Source organism: Myxocyprinus asiaticus, chromosome 6 (genome assembly GCF_019703515.2).
Source record: "Myxocyprinus asiaticus isolate MX2 ecotype Aquarium Trade chromosome 6, UBuf_Myxa_2, whole genome shotgun sequence".
In the NCBI taxonomy this organism is placed as follows: domain Eukaryota; kingdom Metazoa; phylum Chordata; class Actinopteri; order Cypriniformes; family Catostomidae; genus Myxocyprinus; species Myxocyprinus asiaticus.
Window position 1 is genome coordinate 47,743,281 of NC_059349.1, and position 21,375 is coordinate 47,764,655.

The following is a 21,375-nucleotide window of genomic DNA, read 5'->3' on the forward strand; positions in this document are numbered from 1 at the left end:
GCCCAATTCCCAAATGCGCTTTTAAGTCCTCGTGGTCGAGTAGTGATTCGCCTCAATCCGGGTGGCAGAGGATGAATCCCAGTTGCCTCCGCGTCTGAGACCATCAACCCGCGCATCTTATCACATGGCTTGTTGAGCACGTTGCCACGGAGACATAGCGCGTGTGGAGGCTTCACACCATCCACCGCGGCATCCGCGCTCAACTCACCACGCGCCCCACCAACAACGAACCACATTATAGTGACCACGAGGAGGTTACCCCATGTGACTCTAACCTCCCTAGCAACCAGGCCAATTTGGTTGCTTAGGAGACCTGGCTGGAGTCACTCAGCACGCCCTGGGATAACAAACTCCAGGGGTGGTAGCCAGCGTCTTTTACCACTGAGCTACCCAGGCCCCCGAAAACGAATCATCCTTAAGCACAAAAATGATATTGCCTAGTCTTTAAAGACTGAGGGGGAATTCACTAATTATAAATTGCGGCCAGTAAAAGCGTTGGTTATTTGCACGCGCTGTCTGGGCTGGTTTAGCGACCGATTCACTAAAGGAATTATGCAGATCAGGCAACATCGCAAACGCGCCCACAAAATCTGTGCTGAATGCAATTTGCACACGCAATTCCGATCTTGCAAGTTGATTCTGAGCATTATATAGTGGAGGATGAGGCAGACCACCATGATCTGAAACGCTCTGGTGGGACGAAACAGCATCAATGACTACTGTCATCTAGACACCTGAATCATCTCTTTAACCTTTGCAGAAAGTGCGCTTGACTAAATTGCGCGTCTGGATATATGCCGTTATAATGCTCTTCTCTATCATTTGATCATTATTTGATGAATCCCTGCTGATATGATTGCTAGAAAATGTACACAAACATCTCTTTTAAAATAAAATTCTGTTTACCGCCTGCCTTCATCTGGTGCTAATAGCCGGGCAATTTTTGTGAATCAAGCACAATCTATAATACCTTATTTACATAGAAAGGAGGCGTGTTTGTGCAGAAAGCAATGACAATGACTTAATTTCCATTTTTGAGACGCAGCACAAATACAGTGCTGATTGTGCCTGCTTAAACTAGATTGCGGATGGTTAGTGAATAAGATGCAGGTTTTTGTGCTGAAATTCCACACCCAAAAGTTGCACAATTGTTTACTGAATTCCCCCTGAGATTTTAAACCAGTGCACAGAGTTTTAATATTTAGAACGGAAGATGGTCTATAACCAATTTCTTACCCCCTTCACTCCTTTCTTGAGTTTGTCGTCAATAAAAAGTGAGAGGTACTCGGGCGATCTGGAATTGAGGTTGAGGAAATACTCAAAGTCTCCGGCGATAGTCTGTTTGAAGAGCCTGTCGTTGTTGAAGGATTCCTGCAGGAACCGGTCGAAACGCGATTTCAAGTCCAACAAACCCTGAATGGTTCACATGGAAAATAAAATTCTTAATGCCCACAAAACCCCAACAAGGTTTATGTTCCTAATATTAACAAACTGTCACTAGTCCAAATCCTGAAGTTTTAGCAGATACTTTTCTTGGTTTATTTAGGATTAGATAAAGTAATTATGATATAATTTAATCAATAGTTTTTACCACTCAACATGTAAAACTATAAGCTTTAGTCAGCTGTTGCTAAGTTTGGTGAGATTTGAGGGTACCTGGATGTAGTCGACAGGGTTCTTGCCCTCTCCCTCCTCTGACACCAGCGCTTTGCCTTGTTCTCTCAAATACCAGCTCATACACTCGCACATCGTCTTTAGCCCATTCGGAACACGACCAAACAACTTATACATGCATGCCAGGTCTGAAAATGAGGAGAAAGAAAAACTGTGTGAAAACAAAACAGGAAGGGAGAGAGAGTCTGAAACCTCATTCACATTGGGGTCTGATCCCAGGATATTGGCGAGATCAATGCCAGGGAGCCTTCTGTGTGAACACAAACCGGTGCCGTAATGCACGAAAAAAGCAGAGCAGATACTGTGAAGGGTGTGTGTCAAAGTGATGACGTATTTATCATGCGAAGGAGAAAGTTTGTGTGCAGAATAGGGATCAGCAGTTTCACTATGTACCGTGGTTTTAAAAAAACATAAGGCTGTCATAAACAGTTGCCTTTTTTTTTTCCATTCACGGCATTGTGTGACTTAGGATTTTTTTCAAATTGTTTTAAATATACAAGTACAGAAATTTAATGTTTCCATTGTAAATATCAGTTAAATTAAGAAACAGTCGGCTACATTTATAGCTTCACCAACCTGACGTGATAAAATCAATTCATTTTTCATTTAGAGTGAAGCACACCGAATGTCAAAGCTTGAACTTTATTTCCCCCTCATATATGGTGCGGTTGAAGTACACGATGTACAGTAGGAATACTTTGGGATTGAAAATTTTTTAAAATAAACCAAATGATGGTTACCCAGTTAAACTGTGACGAAAAAACGTGCGGTGTCATGCAGGGAACATTCCAAACCTGAAGTACAAACTCCGTGAACAACATTCTACAGAATTTGCAAGGTGAATGTAAGTGAAAATACGGTAGGTATAGGCCAATTAATTATAGACCTGCTTACATAAGAAACAACCAGATACAGTGCACTTTTACCAGTTTTTGAATGACTCAATATAGCTTTTTAGGTAGACTAACTCACCACAGTGCTTGAAACCTTACGAAAGGCCAACTGTTTGTTCATACATTTATTTTCTTAACCCTAAAAGTGCAAGAACATAACGATACTGAAAATTAATTTATTGCTATTTTCCAAAACTTTAGGTTCCAAATAAGGCTACATTTCTGTTTCTCCAAAATATAGCTTTATTTTTTTATTTTAAAGCTTGTAGAAATCATGACCAAAAAGATGACATTTGCCTCGATGCTTCACAATGCTTAAATCGCAGCGCAACAGTTAGCATACAATTTGTATATTACTAATAGCCTACATTGTATTTGTAAATTAAAAAGTGCTGAAGACATACAGAAAAAAATGGCAGTGCTAGTGCAAAAAAAAAGAGAAAAGAAAAGAAAAACCAACAAATAAATGGCAAATGAATAGCCTACTAATTTTTGATTGTAATAAATGCTAATGTCTTAAGAAAAAAAGCACAGTTTTACCTTGTCGGTGTAAGCTAATTCGTTTTCTTTATTTTTTAGGAAGGTAGACCTGTTTAGAACCAGACTAAATTACAAACGCAATTACTGAATCGAAAGCACAACTTAACTGTTGCAGGGCAGTATCACTGAAAATTATTCATTTTTTTAAATATATTTTTCTATTATTTAATATGAATAATATTGCAATGCACCTTGATACAGTGCTTTTTCTTTTTTTTTATTTGGAGGTTACTTTAACTTTCAATCTTTATTGTTGTTGGGATGCATTTCAGTTGGTAGACAGCAGCAAATAACACAAAAACAATTAATATCAAACAAAACAAAAATGATCTTATGAGCTGTCGGAATAAAATCAATAAAACGGCTATCATGTGAATCTCATACAAGGACCAGGGAGCTACTCCCCATTCACAGACAATGTAATTAACCGTCAGTTTGGTTGTACCGTACGCAATTTATTTGTTTACAAAAGAATGAGAGAGTGGGCTTCTTGAGAGAAAAGATGCGGTTATCAGTAAACTTAAGACGCTGTATATTAGACATCACACCGTGATGTCACTTTTGTCTTTATGGGATTGTTCCGGACTGTGTGTGAATGCGAGCACAGATTACAGGAAAGTTCTTGCAGTATGCATGAACAAATTTTGCAGTCCCAGAACAGTTGCCGGAATGACTTTTCTTGGGATTAATCCCAGGATCTGTGTGTGAAAGGGGCTTGATATAATCGAGAGACTACGACAGACTGATGTAAAGTCCAGGCCAATTAATTGGCCAATGTTTGGTGGCTGTGCTGCTGAAAACCTTCTACTTCACCGATTAACAGAAGTGTTAGCTCCCTCTTGAGTTAGATCCAAATCTAATGGTTTTCAACTATTTTTGAGGGATTTTTTTGTTGTTAATTGTATGTAATTTTTTTCTATCATTAATTTTTTGAAGTAGCTCAACCAAAAATTTAAATTGTCATTATTTACTCACTCTCATACCTTTCTATGGAACAAAGAAGCAAGTTCCTCATACAGTGCAGTTGATTCAGTCACCAATATTCATTGAAATCCCTAAAATAAAAGGCTCATTCAATTAGTCAATGCTCAAACAGATCCATGTTGCTCACCCTCTGTCTTGCCGTTCTTCAACATGTGGACCAGCCCCGAGTTCTCCATCTCTACGATGGTCTTCATGTGTTTGGAGATGAGCTCTCTCTCCACCACCTTCACGATGGGCTCCTCAGTAGATTTATCTAGGCAGTGCACCACACGCTCGATCTCTTCGTTTATCCGAGCCTCCACTTTCTTGATGTAGACGCTTGCGCTGTTCTCCGCAAGAAACTTCTGACTCTCCATCTACACAGACGTGAACATACACTCACAGTAAGAGAGAGATCTGAGGTGTTATACTCATTACCTGCCAAGCTGAGTGTGAGAATGAGTTGAATTGCATGTGACAATTTACTTACAAACGGATTTATGTAATTTATACAGAAATTTGTTCTGCTTGTCTTTCAACAATATGGCCCATGGTAAGGAACATTGTCATTTTGAAATAATAATTCTTTAAAATGCTGCCTGAACCAAGTGAAATTACCATACAACTGGAAATTGGCTCCACCACTCATGGAGCTGATTGAGCTATTGTGGTTTAGAACACTGGTGTAATAGCTAAACCTTTCAATAATGTGACCATCTCATACCTGTTTTATCAAAACATACACCTTTGACAATAAACTCCTTTATAAAAACAAGTACGACAGCACCCACCTGGAAGAACTCAGCAGACATGTCTAAGAATGGGATTTCAAAATCCTCCTCGTATACGGACCGGCCTTCTAACCCCAAAACCATCAGCATCTGACAGGCATTCCTGATGGCCCCCCTGCCACAAAACACACCATCAGATACATTACACCTTTACTGCTGTGAGTTCATTTGTACTAGCAAAATAAAAGTGAAGCAGCTGTAGGAACATTTCTTTTATTAATGGTTGTGCATGTGATAGAGCTGGTAGATGATTTATGATTTCATCAAAAAGTTCATAAAAGTAAAAGGTGATATGGAAGCCCTGAACCACAAAGTGAAAAAAAAGAAAATAATTTATATATATATATAATATATAATAATAATAAATTACTGTGAATTTTGTTTGTTTGTTTTACGTGTCCTGAGCCTACAGTGCATCCGGAAGGTATTCACAGCGCTTCACTTTTTCCACATTTTGTTATGTTACAGCCTTATTCCAAAATGGATTAAATTCATTATTTTCCTCAAAATCCTACAAACAATACCCCATAATGACAACATGAAAGAAGTTTGTTTGAAATCTTTGCAAATTTATTAAAAATAAAAAACGCAAAAAAATCAGGATTGTATGGAGGCACAGATCTGGGGAAGGGTACAAAATAATTTCTGCAGCATTGAAGGTCCCAATGAGCACAGTGGCCTCCATCATTCGTAAATGGAAGAAGTTTGGAACCACCAGGACTCTTCCTAGAGCTGGCCGCCTGGCCAAACTGAGCGATTGGGGGAGAAGGGCCTTAGTCAGGGAGGTGACCAAGAACCCGATGGTCACTCTGACAGAGCTCCAGCATTTTTCTGTGGAGAGAGGAGAACCTTCCAGAAGAACAACCATCTCTGCAGCACTCCACCAATCAGGCCTGTATGGTAGAGTGGCCAGACGGAAGCCACTCCTCAGTAAAAGGCACATGACATCCTGCCTGGAGTTTGCCAAAAGGCACCTGAAGGACCCTCAGACCATGAGAAACAAAGATTGAACTGTTTGGCCTGAATGGCAAGTGTCATGTCTGGAGGAAACCAGGCACCGCTCATCACCTGGCCAATGCCATCCCTACAGTGAAGCATGGTGGTGGCAGCATCATGCTGTGGGGATGTTTTTCAGCGGCATGAACTGGGAGACTAGTCAGGATCGAAGGAAAGATGAATGCAGCAATGTACAGAGACATCCTTGATGAAAACCTGCTCCAGAGCGCTCTGGACCTCAGACTGGGGTGAAGGTTCATCTTCCAACAGGACAACGACCCTAAGCACACAGCCAAGATAACAAAGGAGTGGCTCCGGGACAACTCTGTGAATGTCCTTGAGTGGCCTAGCCAGAGCCCTGACTTGAACCCAATTGAACATCTCTGGAGAGATCTGAAAATGTCTGTGCATCGACGCTCCCCATCCAACCTGATGGAGCTTGAGAGGTCCTGCAAAGAAGAATGGGAGAAACTTCCCAAAAATAGGTGTGCAAGCTTGTAGCATCATACTCAAAAAAAACTTGAGGCTGTAATTGGTGCTAAAGGTGCTTCAACAAAGTATTGAGCAAAGGCTGTGAATACTTATGTACATGTGATTTTTTTTTTTTTTTTTCTTTTCGTTTTTTTATTTTTAATAAATTTGCAAAGATTTCAAACAAACTTCTTTCATGTTGTCATTATGGGGTATTGTTTGTAGGATTTTGAGGAAAATAATGAATTTAATCCATTTTGGAATAAGGCTGTAACATAACAAAATGTGGAAAAAGTGAAGCGCTGTGAATACTTTCTGGATGCACTGTATATCCTATTCATTTTGTTTTCTCTCTAATATACTAAATCCCACAGTTAAATGAATATACCCCAGGTTACATATTTTTCATATGGCATTCGTTGTCAAGTGTGACAACAGGAGTTATTTCTGATTGTTTGATGACCTTTACCACTGGAAATATCGATAGTGCTACTGATATTGTGCTTTTTAAAATTGTTTGCCTATGTAAGCATGTGCTAGATGGACGACTTTGACCGTTGCGACGCATCTCGCTGTGTTTTTCGTGATAAGTGGTGTGTTGAACTCTTGATTTGACAACAAATGCCATATGAAACATCTGTAACCTGAGGTTAGTTTAATAATAGGATTTCATGTATTAAAAGACTGCCTAATATTTTTTTTTTTTTTTTCTTGTTTTAGATTTTCAAAACATTATCTTGTTATTGTATTATACTATAACTATAAATCTATAAATCAACAGATAAAGTACCATAGACATTCTGTCACCTTGTAAGCATAAGATTTCATAATTACTGATAGTGGCACCTGGTGGCTTAGGTTGGTACCACATTGGTAGTTAGCAAAAAAAAAAAAAAAAAAAAAAACATTAGGACAAAGGCTCAGGTAGGCACTAAGACACCAAATAGAAAAAAAGAAATTCACCTAGTGAAACTTTTTTCCCCACTTCAGGGCTTCTGTAAATTGAAAAGTGCTTGCTTTCATTCTTTGTTATTAAATTGTAACACTGTAAAAGACAGACAGATGTGGCACAGACCTGTCGACCATCTCTCCCCTGCGTTCTCGAGCGATCATGTCCAGCAGAGTTTGTCTGAGGTGGTCTCTGATGCAGCCGTACCGCACCACCTGATCTCTGAAAATGATCAAGCCGAGATTATACACATTCTCCACATTATTCTGCTGAACATACACACGATCCTAAAGAGAAACAGAGAGATAAATTATTTAATTAATATTATGCATAATAAATTATGTCTTTAGTAGACACAAGCCCTGAACTTTTGAACCCTCTAAAACCAACAATATTGATTTGAATGCTCCAACCCAATAATTTCTGTAATATTTACAGCCCCCTCAAGTTTAAATGAACAACTTACCATGTACATTAAGATATCCCTAATCATGACCATGGCCGTTTGGTGATCATTCCATGCTTGATTTAACGTTTGCAGGAAATTGTTGTTTAATGAGTGAAGCACTTCTTCTCGTACCTGAGGACAGGTAAAAAAACAAAGCTGTTACTGCAGGGATAGCACATGGGTTTCAGCCACCTGTCTGTACAATGACATCACCTTGAGAAAAAATCCACTGGGACAGGCAACTTTCCACCATCTGCTTCCACCTTCTCCTAAACTGACATTATTAATCACAGCCAGCTAGAGATAAAACCCCAGAGCCCTCATTTTATATATATATCTTAAACAGTGAAGATCAGAGTCCTTCACATGCTCTGTTAACTTTACAGGCTGTAAGATTTGTTAAGCAGGTCTTTAGAAAAATAAGGTGATAAGCCATGAAAGGCTGTGTGTTACAGTGATTTTACCTCGGTTCAGGGATTAGGTTAGGCTTTTGTGATAAAATTGCTTACGGGCACTATAGGGTTTACCGGCATTATGTTGTCATGACAATGAAGTTGTAATATTAGATCTAACTTTACAAAGACAAGGTTACTAAATGCTTCTATCACACTAAAATCATGTTAAAATGTATAATGTTTACATCCTGCGGCTATATTTTTGAAACAGTGTGTGTTTTAATGTTTATGGACTGGCCCCATTCACTTTCATTGTAAGTGCCTTACTATAAGTGAAATTCGTGTTTTTGTTTTTTGTTTTAATATGGGGTGAAACAAAATGCTTTTTTTTTGCGGTAATGAACATTATTTGTTTATATCGTAATTTTAAGTGGTTTAAGGGTTTCTTGACATTACATCATCATGGCAACGAAGTTGTAAAATTGGCTATAACTTTACACAAAAATGGTTAGTTAGCGATTTTATCGCACTAAAATCGTTACCCATGCATCTTATCTTGTGGCTATACTTTTGAAATAGTATTTTAACTTTTACGGATGGGGCCCCATTTACTTCCATTGTACGTGCCTCACTGTAACAGATTTTTGCTTTTTTTTAAAGAAAAGCAGGGGCAAGTCAAAATGAATTTTTGAGGTAGCCAATATTATGCCACAAATGCTGTCGATTGACCTTAACTTGTATTGAACCCGGAATATTCCTTTAACACAGTCTTCTCAAGAGCAGATCTACCTAGACTGCATGAATCTAAATATTAACAGCAAGATCCCAGAGTGAGAGAGGAGTTCATACTTTGTTAATGAGATGTTCGGTGACCACCTCCCTCAGGCCTGTGTAGAGCTTCTCCCCGTGTTTGTGCAGCACCATGGTGTATGCGTTCCTGTAGAGCTCCTCGAAGCTCAGCCCACTGTTGTTCTTCCTCTGGATCTCCTGGATGGCGTTCTTCAGAAGATCCCAGATGTTATTGACATACTTCTCATCCATGGTCATCTACAAAACAAACAAATCACCCAATTAGTCAACGAAATTAAAAGCTACTGTTTAGGCATTACAGTTAGCCGGTTCTTTTATGTTTAGGGTCAAATAAAGCAATAAGCTTGAGTGATGCCAGAGTGATTTTACAGTGATTATTAGGGTCAAGGCAATGCCTAACAATCCCCTTTAACTTTATGCACAATAAACAAATAAAATAGAAATGTATTTACAGTCATCTAAATGTCAAAAGTGCCCAATTTACATTAATTCACCCTAGCTGATTAACCTAACTGTAGGTTGTTTATGGTTGCCAAGCAACAAAGCATTTTGGCACATGAATAGATTTCAAAATGTGCTTATAACAGTTATTTTTAACTGTATTTTACAATTGTACGGCTTCAAATGCTAAAATGAGGGTTATTTTGGTAATCATGTTATCTAACGAATATTCTGACGATTAATCGAGTAATCGGAAATATATTATTTAATAACTCAGATTGCATAAAGTTGTCAAGGTGAAGTCACGTTTGGCTAAAATGAGTTCATTAGCCTAAGTTTTGATGCACTCTACAATTAGAAACCACAAAACAATTTTGCAAACAATACCTTAAGCCAACAGACACCCAAAGCAGATCTATAATATAAAAATGTATATAATTCAAGCTCAAGGTGTGCCCACTTTTTTTTAAATTTTTTTTTTTTTATGCAAGATCTACTTTTTCTTTAACTTGTTCAACACGATCAAGACATTTCAGTTTGTAACTTAAATATGAGAAAACAGGCCATGGAAATAAAATATTTTATCTTTTTGGAAACAATGTCTGCCCACAATTCTTGTTCATTGAGGACGAGTTCTATTCACGTTTGAACTATTTTGAGATATAAATGCCATTTTATTTGTTTATTTTTTTAAATATCACTTACATGCAACAAAGAATACAATATTATTAACATTAATTGCGTCATTGAGAGATACATATAAGCCAAAGTTTTATATGTCTGCGGGGTGCAAGGGCGCAGCTGTGTGGCTTTTAACGGCTCACGTTGATATTTGACTGACAGCATAAAGAGCTGTGGCTTTATTCAATAAATATAGTTCTCTGGGTTCCCACATTGAGTTTTACCTGTGATAATGGCCATTAACTATAAAATATTTATTGGAAGTGGGCAGGGGCAGATAATGACTCTTTTTATACCTGTTCTGTTATTTACAGTCAGATTAATTCAAACACACAGCACGGATGTGGTAAAGAAACCGCTCAACTGTTCGCTGAACAGCGGCTGTTCTTAAAGAGACAGTTCTATTTTAGCGTTTGTTATACATATCAATCTGAACTTTGATTATGCATATCAAAAACAAAACAAAAATCAAGCATGTCACAAAATGTGTAAACGTCCAATCAGTACTTTTGTACCACACAAAATAAAATATCAAAAACTTATTTTTCCCAACCACCAGAGCCAAGTTATTTTTTGTAATGTAGAGCAAACATGCAGTTATAGCAATAAATGGTGTATAGTTTGTGTATCTTAAGAGGACACCCTGGGATTTTCAGAGATACCAAATGTTTTGGAGTTTGGCCATGACAACTTCCTCTCCTTGCACTATAGAAATGTATGACATTTCAATCAGCACCTCAAATGCAATATGTTTTTTTTTTTTTCAATCAATTATCATCTTTTTATACACCAAACACTACATTGATGTTTGAAAAAAAAAAAAAAATTTACATTGTAAAACTTTTTTTTTTATTATAGTAAGATCACATTATAATAACAAACCATGAGATATGTATAAAAACCACAATATCTATATAATGATAGAGCAAGCTGCATATGTAAAATAAATATATCTTCAAGTATATCTTTAAAAACTATAAGTCAGTATTTTAAAAGCTTTTTTTATTGTGGTGGATATGAATTTAATGGAATGATGATTGAGAGATTATACCTCAAAAGCCTGTTGTATCATATTTAATACACAAATTTTAAACACAATTTGTCTATAAAATAATGCATTTTTAAATGTGCACATGTTGCTTCAATTCAATAAATACTAATTTTGAAATATCAGTAAAAATATAATAGTTATTGTTCATTTTACTTTATCAAAATCAGCAAAGATTTCACATCAAAAAGTCGAGTGCATCACAATGTGAAGGTAGCCATTTTTGAAAATATATTACTAGGTCTTCTACTTCCAGAAGAGCATGGAAACTTTCACCAGGAGGCAGTAAACATCTAGTACACAGCATACAACAGGTATTTTAGCTAAGTTTGAATCATTTTGATGATGCAGAGGTTCTAGAAAGTCATGTATCAAATATGAAACAAGCGGTGTTGTAGGATTTATGAGTGGCTCCAAAAATGTAATAAGAAACAGGAAGGAAAAAGGGTTCTATATGAGGACTGAGGGCCCTCATAATCACAGGGGCCTAATGACGGGGCCTTGTATAAGCTGTGGGGCCCACATATTCAAGCTTATATTAAATATTTGTTTTCAAAGTAGATGGGCTGCGAGACCTTGTAGCCCAGGGCCCTCTCTGGCCCCTGGTAGTCAAGGGCACCTGGGCACTGGCCCCATTGGCCCGGTCCGTAATTCACCTATGGAAGTGGGGCATTGCGAACCATTACAAAATTAATCATCATGAAATCTAATTTACACGAGGAGTTGTAATTCATGTTTGAATTATTTGGAAATATAAATGCCATTTTATTTGTTTATTTTTTAAATATCACTTACATTAATTTCCACAGAACAGAACACAAACCTTATTAGATCATATTGATTCAGTCAGATTTACTGAGCAGAAAGTGCTTGTGCATGTAAATTTAAACAAGTCCGACGAACATCTTTGTCATTTTATTATTTTATGTTGCTTCATAAAAGCCTTTATTGCAAACGATTGTGTAGATAAATAGGTTTAGAGTTCAGCGTGTCCTGTGCGGAGTTCTTCAGAGTAGCAGATTTCAATGGTGAATATGAGCTGCGCTCCAGTTTCTTTTAAGCATCTTTTAAGCATTAAATATTGCAAATGTTTGTTAATGTTAGGCCAAATAAAAATGATTTAAAATGGATATCTATGGTATAGAATAAATTAAATTACTGCTAAATTACTGCTTAAATTATTAGTCCACGTACAGTAAATAATATGACATTCAATTTTCAAACTTATTAACAGCCGATTTAAATTGACCAAGTTACTTACTGCGTTCAGTAAGCCCTTTGGTGGCGAGACAGGGGACCATTGATCCCGTTAGATCTTCAGTGGTGATCTTGTTCATGTAAGATCACCGTTAGATCATTTTTGGCCTCAGTAGTTGCACTTTGGAAATTAAAAAAAGTCATTTGCGATCGGAGTTTGTGCGATTAGTGAAAATGTTAAATCTGCTAATACCAGCTGTGTGGCAAATGGGTCTTATTAGAGCAGACGCGATAATAATGACGGTGATTCCTGAAATATGCTATTCATGCCATATTATGTTGGCTACACCTCCAAAACACACTTAGAACAGTTAAGCTGAATTACTTTATTGCTCTTTTGTACAAATCAAATTCACATTGGCCAACTTATTATCATGACAAAACAAAATTGTTATTAGATTTTTAATAAATTGTACACAGAAATCGAGCAACGCAACAAACTCTCCCATTACAGGTTTACACTGGCTGCAGGTTTACACTGTTTGAGACCTGCATTTCGACGCGAGCTCAATGATGCTCCGCACAAAGTTCTGCACTGTCGCGAAAGCTCTCATTAAAAACAAAGCTGTCTAATCAGCATATAATAAATAAATTATTTACACCGCGTCTATGCCTTGATTAGAACGGGAGCATTTTAGTTTTGTCGTGTTGCTCATCTGCAGTGTATTTAACATCTACGCTCAAAGCGAGCAGTGCAATATGCAGTGAATCCAAAATAATTCCAAAGTGCTTTTCACTCTTGTTCTACAGCATCTTTTCAAGTGTCAGGTGATGTTTCTTCAGTATTCATTTTCGTGTGCCACCGCAAACAGAGGTTGAACATAAAGCAAGCATCTGGGCATTCAGACGGTTGAAAACTTGTGCATTAGGATCAGTTGTCAACACTGATAGGACGGAGGACTAATTTAAGCAGCTCTGATTGGCCATTGTCGTTTCATTGCTCAACGGACATGTTAGAGATTGGTTAGAATACTCAACAGCTGCAAAAACACGTTGTAAATAGAAACTATTGACCAAGCAGGAGCAGACTTAAATTGAACGCTGTAATATTCAGTTTTCACGATTACCTAACCGTGGCGGCTGCAATCGTAATCGCGATTCGTTTTTTGATTAATTGTGCAGCCCTATGCGACACAACACTGCGACATGCTACACATTTTTTTTTTTTACCTTTTCCATGTTAATCAGAGATTTTTTTTCCGAACCAGCCATGACACACGATGTGCGACAGTGACAGGGCATTCTATTTTTGGAATGGTTTCTATTTCTGCTACGTCACGCCTGCCAGTGCAGTCACCAAATTAGTCTAAAATCATTCTTATGCAGAATAAGTCGGCATCTCACTAGCTGGTTCACAACAACTTGATTTTGGCAAAAATCATTTTGACAAGTCGCATTAAAAAAAATAGCGCATTATCTGTTTACATCGTCAACCCCCCTGCCAAGAATCTGTGATTTTTTGTTTTTTTTTTTGCTTTGCTGATTTTGTTTTAAACATTTTATTCATTTAATGAAACACGAAAAACCTAAAATACATTTCTAAATTCAAATCGCACTTTAAACAAAAAAAGCAGTAAAATAACGAAGTGATCAAACAATCTCATTTAACCACCTTATTTAAACATTTACTGTCTCCAACGACATCAGGTGGAAAATTACTAATAGCCTACAGATTAAGAACTAAAGACAATTATAAATGTAAAGACAATGATAATCATAATAAGTAAGCCTAATAAATTCTCGTGTTCCCAAAATAATGCTGCCAAATGTGTGTTATCATCTCATTTGTGGGGGGGGGGGGTGGTTGTTGCCCATACATTTTTGGATGGTGGGAGTGTGTTTGGTTCTCCCTATGGTCAGTCGGCCCCTGGTTCCACATGACATGCTTGTGCTGCACGCCTCTGAACAAACAGCGAATGAGACACAAGCATTGATGGCTTTTCTTTTGTCTGTTCTTAAAAATATAATAAAGTGCGTTTCTTCCAGCACGTCTCTTTGTTACTAACATTATTTCTTGTCATGTGTCACTCCAAGATACCTTACACGTTGCTCGCCTGTTGCAGGTAGATGAGCAAAATTACCCGTGCATGAAATACATTTGGACGAGGAGCTTGCGAACTGGATTCAGCCTTGTTGCATTTTGCGGATGGCGGGTGCTAGTTTCACACCCTGGGCTACTGTTTAATGTATTTGGCGACTTCCCAGATCCATGGTTTTGCCATTTCCCGATATTGTCGATCATATTCTGTCAATGAGTGTCGCAATCGGCATCTTTGTAAGACATCGTCGATATCCGATAACATCGTTCTATCACCCAGCCCTAGTGTCACACATCTACCGAATGTTGTGCTTAAAGTCTCGCTCTCTTCAGATGGTGCCATCACACACACAAACCGCTTCAGATTCAGAATGGCAGAGGGAAGACATACCGGCTCATTCCAACTTTCTTTCCTCTTACGTGGAGAACGGCAAAATAACAACAGGAGTACTGTGTGTACATAAACAATCGTAACAGACTGAATAAGGATGCGATTCATAAAGTAACTGTGTATGTGTATGATTGTGTATTTATCCCCTCTGGGTTTTTGAAAGTGAATGCCAATACAGAGCTTCAGTGAGTAAATTAGTTGCGTTCTATAAACAGACTGTTTCATCTGTGAATCCTCTGTTTTCTGCATTTTATTGTAAATTATCCTCATTTATGTGTATTAATATCATGGTGACGCATCGCGCCTGGTGTGGACAGACTGATTGTGTGTTGCCGGAATCTTATCGTGTCACATCTGGTTAGGACAAGGTGTTACAGCTGACACCTCTTGTCATTATGTGTTTGGACCCTCATCCGTGGACTGTCACTTCTGCCTTATTTTTGATTTGTCGATTCAGCAATTTTGTAATCGAGGAATTTTTTTAATCGAATTAAATCGAGTAATCGTGACAGCTCTAGCTACAATAATTTTTTTTCAGAGATAAAGTGTATGCCTAGTAGTTATACTTTTTTTTTATATTAAAGAAAACGGACCCAGAGACCCACTTCGCTTTCTGCACAGATCCAAATAAATAACACAGGAGATGCAAAGTTTTCACCTGATCCCAACACTGAATTGTTCTGAGGTATCAAGTCCAGCACAGGAAACTGGCCTAAACATGACCACAGGTCTTTACCATTAACCTTCAGCACTTAAGAATTGAATATAGCCTATGTCTTTTAAACGGCAGTCGAATTCCTGAACAGGATGCCAATTTGTAATTTGTACTCAAGTATAAAGTTGAATTAAAACAACTGCTGTTAAGTGTGATTTTTAATAATACATATTTTTCAATATGAATTACCCATAAACATGGTTTCATACACAATATATGGGGTATTTTAAGAAACATTAGATAAGTTTGATGCCATTATTTTATTTAAAAACAATGTGGTGGATATTTTTTGTTGCTATGTGGAAAAATAAATGCAGATGGTCGTGCTAATTGTTTTGACATTTATTAAACTCTTAGTTTACAGAAATATCATATCAGTTGAAAAAAAAATGTATTTTACATATCAGGAATAAACTTGCATAATAAGTCCAAATTAATGATGTAATAATTATTTGTTTTGTTTTAAAACTTGTATTGGATTAATGAAATTCTTGAGTGACTATGACTTCAGTTGAATTTCTATGAATTGCATGTGTTTGCATTGCATTTCTCCTGTCATTCCAATACAACATCCTGTGGGGCGTAGCCAATTCAATTCATATTCCAACTCATGAATTGAAAGGGAGCCAATTTGTAAATTCTGAATATTGCCCAACCCTGCTTGATATGACTCAGCATATCACAATAAACATGTCTAGCAGGCATCTGATAGCTAATCATGTGTGTGACTTACAGTTTTAAACAGCTGCCAGTAATTATGCATGTCAAAATGAACACGATAATTATTATGTATGTCACAGTGTTACTAACACAGCTTCTGCTCTGCGAAAAGTCTGGCCTCATGCCAGAAGACAGTTAAATTGGTACAAACACAGGCACTGCAAAGCTCTCATCTGTCTGTCTCTCTCTCTCTCAAGCCTAAAGACAGACAGGTCTTGAGACAAAACAGACAGTGCAGACTAGCCTATGAATAAGAGCAATTCAGGAAGGCAGAATCATAAATATAAAAAAATTACACCATAACAGAATTAGCTACTAATATTTATATGTATATTTATACACACATCAGCCACAACATTAAAACCACCTGTCTAATATTGTGTAGGTCCCCCTCATGCCGCCAAAACAGCTCTGACCCATCGAGGCATGGACTCCACAAGACCTCTGTGTTTGTGCTGTGGCATCTGGCACCAAGACGTTAGCAGCAGATCCTTTAAGTCCTGTAAGTTGCGAGGTGGGGCCTCCATGGATCGGACTTGTTGGTCCAGCACATCCAATAGATGCTCAATCAGATTGAGATCTGGGGAATTTGGAGGCCAAGCCAACACCTTGAACTCTTTGTCATGTTCCTCAAACCATTCCTAAACAATTTTTGCAGTGCGGCATGGCACATTATCCTGCTGAAAGAGGCCACTGCCATCAGGGAATAACATGAAATGAGTATACGTGGTCTGCAACAATATTTAGGTACATGTACCATTTAGGTGGTACATGTCAAAGTAACATCCACATGAATGTCAGGACCCAAGGTTTCCAAGCAGAACATTGCCCAGAGCATCACACTGCCTCTGCCGGCCTGCCTTCTTCCCATAGTGCATCCTGCTGCCATCTCTTCCCCACGTAAACGGCGCACACGCACCCAGCCATCCATATGATCTATAAGAAAACATGATTCATCAGACCAGGCCACCTTCTTCCATTGCTCCATGGTCCAGTTCTGACGCTCACGTGCCCATTTTAGGCACTTTCGACAGTGGACATGGGTCAGCATAGGCTCTCTGACCGGTCTGCAGCTATGCAGCCCCATACGCAGAAAGCTGCAATGCACTGTGTTCTGACACCTTTCTATCACAGCCAGCATTAAGTTTCTCAGCAATTTGTGCTACAGTAGCTCTTCTGTGGACTTGGACCAGACGGGCTAGCCTTCACTCCACAAGCGCATCAATGAGCCTTGGGTGCCCATGACCCTGTCGCTGATTCACCGGTTGTCCTTCCTTGGACCACTTTTGGTAGGTACTAACCACTGAATACCGGGAACACCCCACAAGACCTGCCGTTTTGGAGATGCTCTGAGCCAGTCATCTAGCCATCACAATTTGGCCCTTGTCAAAGTCGCTCAGATCCTTATGCTTGCCCATTTTTCCTGCTTCCAACACTTGAAATTCAAGAACTGACTGTTCACTTGCTGCCTAATATATCCCACCCCTTGACAGGTGCCATTGTAATGAGATAATCGATGTTATTCACTTCAACTGTCAGTGGTTTTAATGTTGTGGCTGATCAGTGTATATATATATATATATACATACACCGATTAGCCACAACATTAAAACCACCTGCCTAATATTGTGTAGGTCCCCCTCGTGCTGCCAAAACAGTGCCAACCCGCATCTCAGAATAGCATTCTAAGATGTTATTCCTCTCACCACAATTGTATAGAGCCGTTATCTGAGTTACCGTAGACCTCGTCAGTTTGAACCAGTCTTGCCATTCTGTGCTGAACTCTCTCATCAACAAGGCATTTCCATCCACAGAACTGCGGCTCACTGGATGGTTTTTGTTTTTGGCACCATTCCGAGTACATTTTAGAGACTGTTGTGTGTGAAAATCCCAGGAGATCAGCAGTTACAGAAATAATCAAACCAAACCATCTTAGGGCTCCAGACTAAAAGAGACTACAAGTGTTAAACTGAATGAAATCCCACATGCAGTTTACTGTGCTACTCCAATTCCAATCAATAATGAAAAAAAGTGGTACACAATATGGGACTTTTAATTATAAAGAAGCCTGCACTCCCAGTTGTGAGTTCCCTGATGGCTGATTTGCTGAGAAAATGAATCCGATTCAAACTGCTAACCTGAGCTCCTGAGTTCAAACCCTCAGTTCTTTTCTGGCGATTCATTAAAAAGATCCGGTTCAAAAGAGTCATTTGGTCACGACTCTCTCGCGCTGGATTTGTTGTTGCGTGTGGTTCAGTGAGCTCATCACAACAGAACGGGTGAAAAGCGGCGTGAGACACACTGGTGCATGCTCTATAGATGTATTCAATTACTCACAAGATGATATCTGACGAAACCGCATATGAACGCACACTACCCGACTGTCGCCATTGGCGACTAGATTTTAAAGTCGCAATCAATTATTTTTGGTCACATTTGCGATCATTTTAGTCGCAGTCTGGAGCCCTGCATCTGGCACCAACAATCACGCCATGGTCCAAATCAATGAGATCACATTTTTTCCCCATTCTGATGGTTGATGTGAACATTAAATGAAGCTCCTGACCCGTATCTGCATGAAGACGGGCTGGTTTGAGTATTTCTGTAACTGCTGATCTCCTGGGATTTTCAAACACAACGTGCTCGCACTGATCCCGTCACTGGTCTGGAGCTCGCGTTTCGCGGGATGCCCGGTTGACGTGCTCGCACTGATCCTGTCACTGGTCTGGAGTTTGCGTTTCATGGGAAGCACGGTTGATGCACACGCAAGGATAGCAGAGCGCAATTTGGCTTCACAGACCCTGCGCACATCCTTGTCCCACATGAAAAGCGTATTTAGCAATCATAAAGTGAAATGAATGTAATAAGGTTGCTTCATCGCCTGACAGAAATGCGTACGGACGTGGCTGACATGAGAGTATTAAAATAAAGGTGCATCTTAAAAAAAAATTCTATATCGATATTTATGTGTTGTATCGATAACATTGCATTGTTGGTTATTGGATCGATGCATCAATCCAGATCGATGGATCGTTACACCCCTAATTGTCAGTAGTCAGAATGGCTATGAAATAATACGTTATTATTGTCCGGACCTTTGGTGGGATGGAAATGTCGAGACCATATGACATTTTGTGTTGGAGTTTGTGTTAGTGTAAATTTTTACACTTGTGGCAGGGTGAGCAAGAGACAGACACATTGGGTGTGGCGTCAAGCCTCGGAGAGGCATTTATTGGAAACAATAATAAACGAAAAAATGCCAAAAGGGGTAATAAAGTGTCCAAGGGGGGAATAGTGTTCATAATAAAGGGGGAATCTGGCATACTCGCGATGAACGGGGCTCCGTGAAAGGGGCAGGGTAGTGTTCATAGGAAAGCCAAGGCACGGGCTGGGTCAGTCGGCCACTCACGCTCCCCTCCAAAGTCACGGCGCGAGGGGCGGCGAGGGGTCTTCCCAGGCCCGCGGCAAGGGTGAGGGGAAGGCGGCCCGGCATCTAGCCTGTCGGCGGCAACGTGAGCAGTTCACCCCCGGCGACTCATTACGGCGTCCGGGGGGTCCGAAGAACAGGTCCGGCTGCGCGTCCACTCATCCGATCACTCCCAGCTCTGGTCCTGGGCGTGCGAGGATGCCAGTGTGTGCACACATGGAGATTTGAAGCCGGCTCCCCGAGAAGAGGTGCGCATTGCGTTTTAAAGACAGCGGTGATGAAGCATTATCCCCATCAGGTGTGCTTCATTCATCACTGACCAAACGAGACTTATTAATTATGCACCTCTTCTTGCTCTCCCGCCCAACTCCTGTCGTGAGCCTGGCAGAAGGGCGGCCCTAAGAGACGGGGCGACGATGACGAGCCAGAGTGGTGGATTATTCCGCCACACACTAAAATGTACATTTTTACTGAATGTATATCGGCCTCAAATATCGGTTATCGATCTCCTGTATTACTAATAATCGTTATCGGTATCGGCCCAATCACTTTTTTTATTCTCTGTTGCTTTGCTTTATTTCCAGATATTCCAGAGTTGTTGCTGTGTTTGTTTCCTTCCCTTTCTTTCATGACCTGCAGCGGAACTGCGCTTCAATAGTGGGGTTTCTCTTTACATAAAACTACGGGATTCCCTCAATGTACGAGCGCACACAAGCGAACGTGAGGGACCGTCAATATTTTACACTGGTGTTTATAAATGGGTATAGTTTACAGTGTATGTGCTTTTCCCACTGTACTCCCAGAAATGTTTTTTGACTTGTTGTTGGGCTCCATCCTATGACGTTTGCTATTCGGTCTGTTACACGCACATGTGCGCTCCTCAAAAACCTGTTAGAATGCCGCGTATGTGTTTACATGGCCACATGGTTACATGGTTTCTCCGGGAGAAACCTGCATTCTCGTTTACATGATGTTTCAGAACACCGCTTTCTGCAAAAACCCTGGAATAACCCGCTTTCTTAAGTGCATGTAAACGTGGTCAGTATGGGCTCAGGCGTATCTATGGCGACTCTGATATGCGGACCGTTTAAATGAGACTGTGTTGCACACTGGTCTTTTATTATAGTAACACGATGGCACATATCAACAACAACAACCAAAAAACTCTGATTGGTCCTTTACTTGTCTCAGACGCTTAACATGCAAGCAGGCAATTTTCAGCGCCCATGGGCCATAAAAAAAAAAATTAAAAAAAACTGTTTGCAGAAATCGCTCGACATTGATATATGATATGACATTTCCTTAGTCCACAAGAGGGCGCACTGAATACATATAACCATACAGCACCGTGTTATATTATTGCAAAGAACATTCCAGGCTGTTAAAAAAAACTATCAATTTTAAACTAAAGTGCATAAAATAAAAAAGACTTAGTCGGTTCATATTCTCAAATTTTAAGTCAAAAGTAAAATGAGGGAGGAAACGCTTCAATAGGCAGTTCTGTGTTAACATGATGTTACACTTGCACTGGTGCCACATTATATACTACCATAGACACAGACTTCATAATAACAGCGATATACCACAGTATTTTTCATTAATTACAGCTGTATGTAGTGTAGAATTATTCCCAGATAGCAGTGGTTTTCGGCTGAACTCGGTGGTAAAGCGGCTCATGATCCCAGAAGAACAGAACACAACAGAAAGGAACAGAACGCGAGGATCTC

General features: G+C 39.3%; 1 protein-coding gene across 1 annotated transcript in view; it reads right to left on the bottom strand.

Moving 5' to 3' along the window:
* LOC127442066 (cullin-3-A-like) overlaps positions 1-21,375 on the bottom strand; it is a 34,654-nt gene that overhangs the window by 4,866 nt on the left and 8,413 nt on the right. The window contains exons 2-8 of the mRNA XM_051699781.1: positions 8,970-9,167; positions 7,744-7,857; positions 7,404-7,564; positions 4,862-4,976; positions 4,219-4,447; positions 1,657-1,802; positions 1,237-1,413 (exon numbers count right to left, since the gene is read on the bottom strand). Of these exons, the coding sequence (XP_051555741.1) occupies positions 1,237-1,413; positions 1,657-1,802; positions 4,219-4,447; positions 4,862-4,976; positions 7,404-7,564; positions 7,744-7,857; positions 8,970-9,167 (1,140 nt within the window). The remainder of the gene's footprint in view (positions 1-1,236; positions 1,414-1,656; positions 1,803-4,218; positions 4,448-4,861; positions 4,977-7,403; positions 7,565-7,743; positions 7,858-8,969; positions 9,168-21,375) is intronic.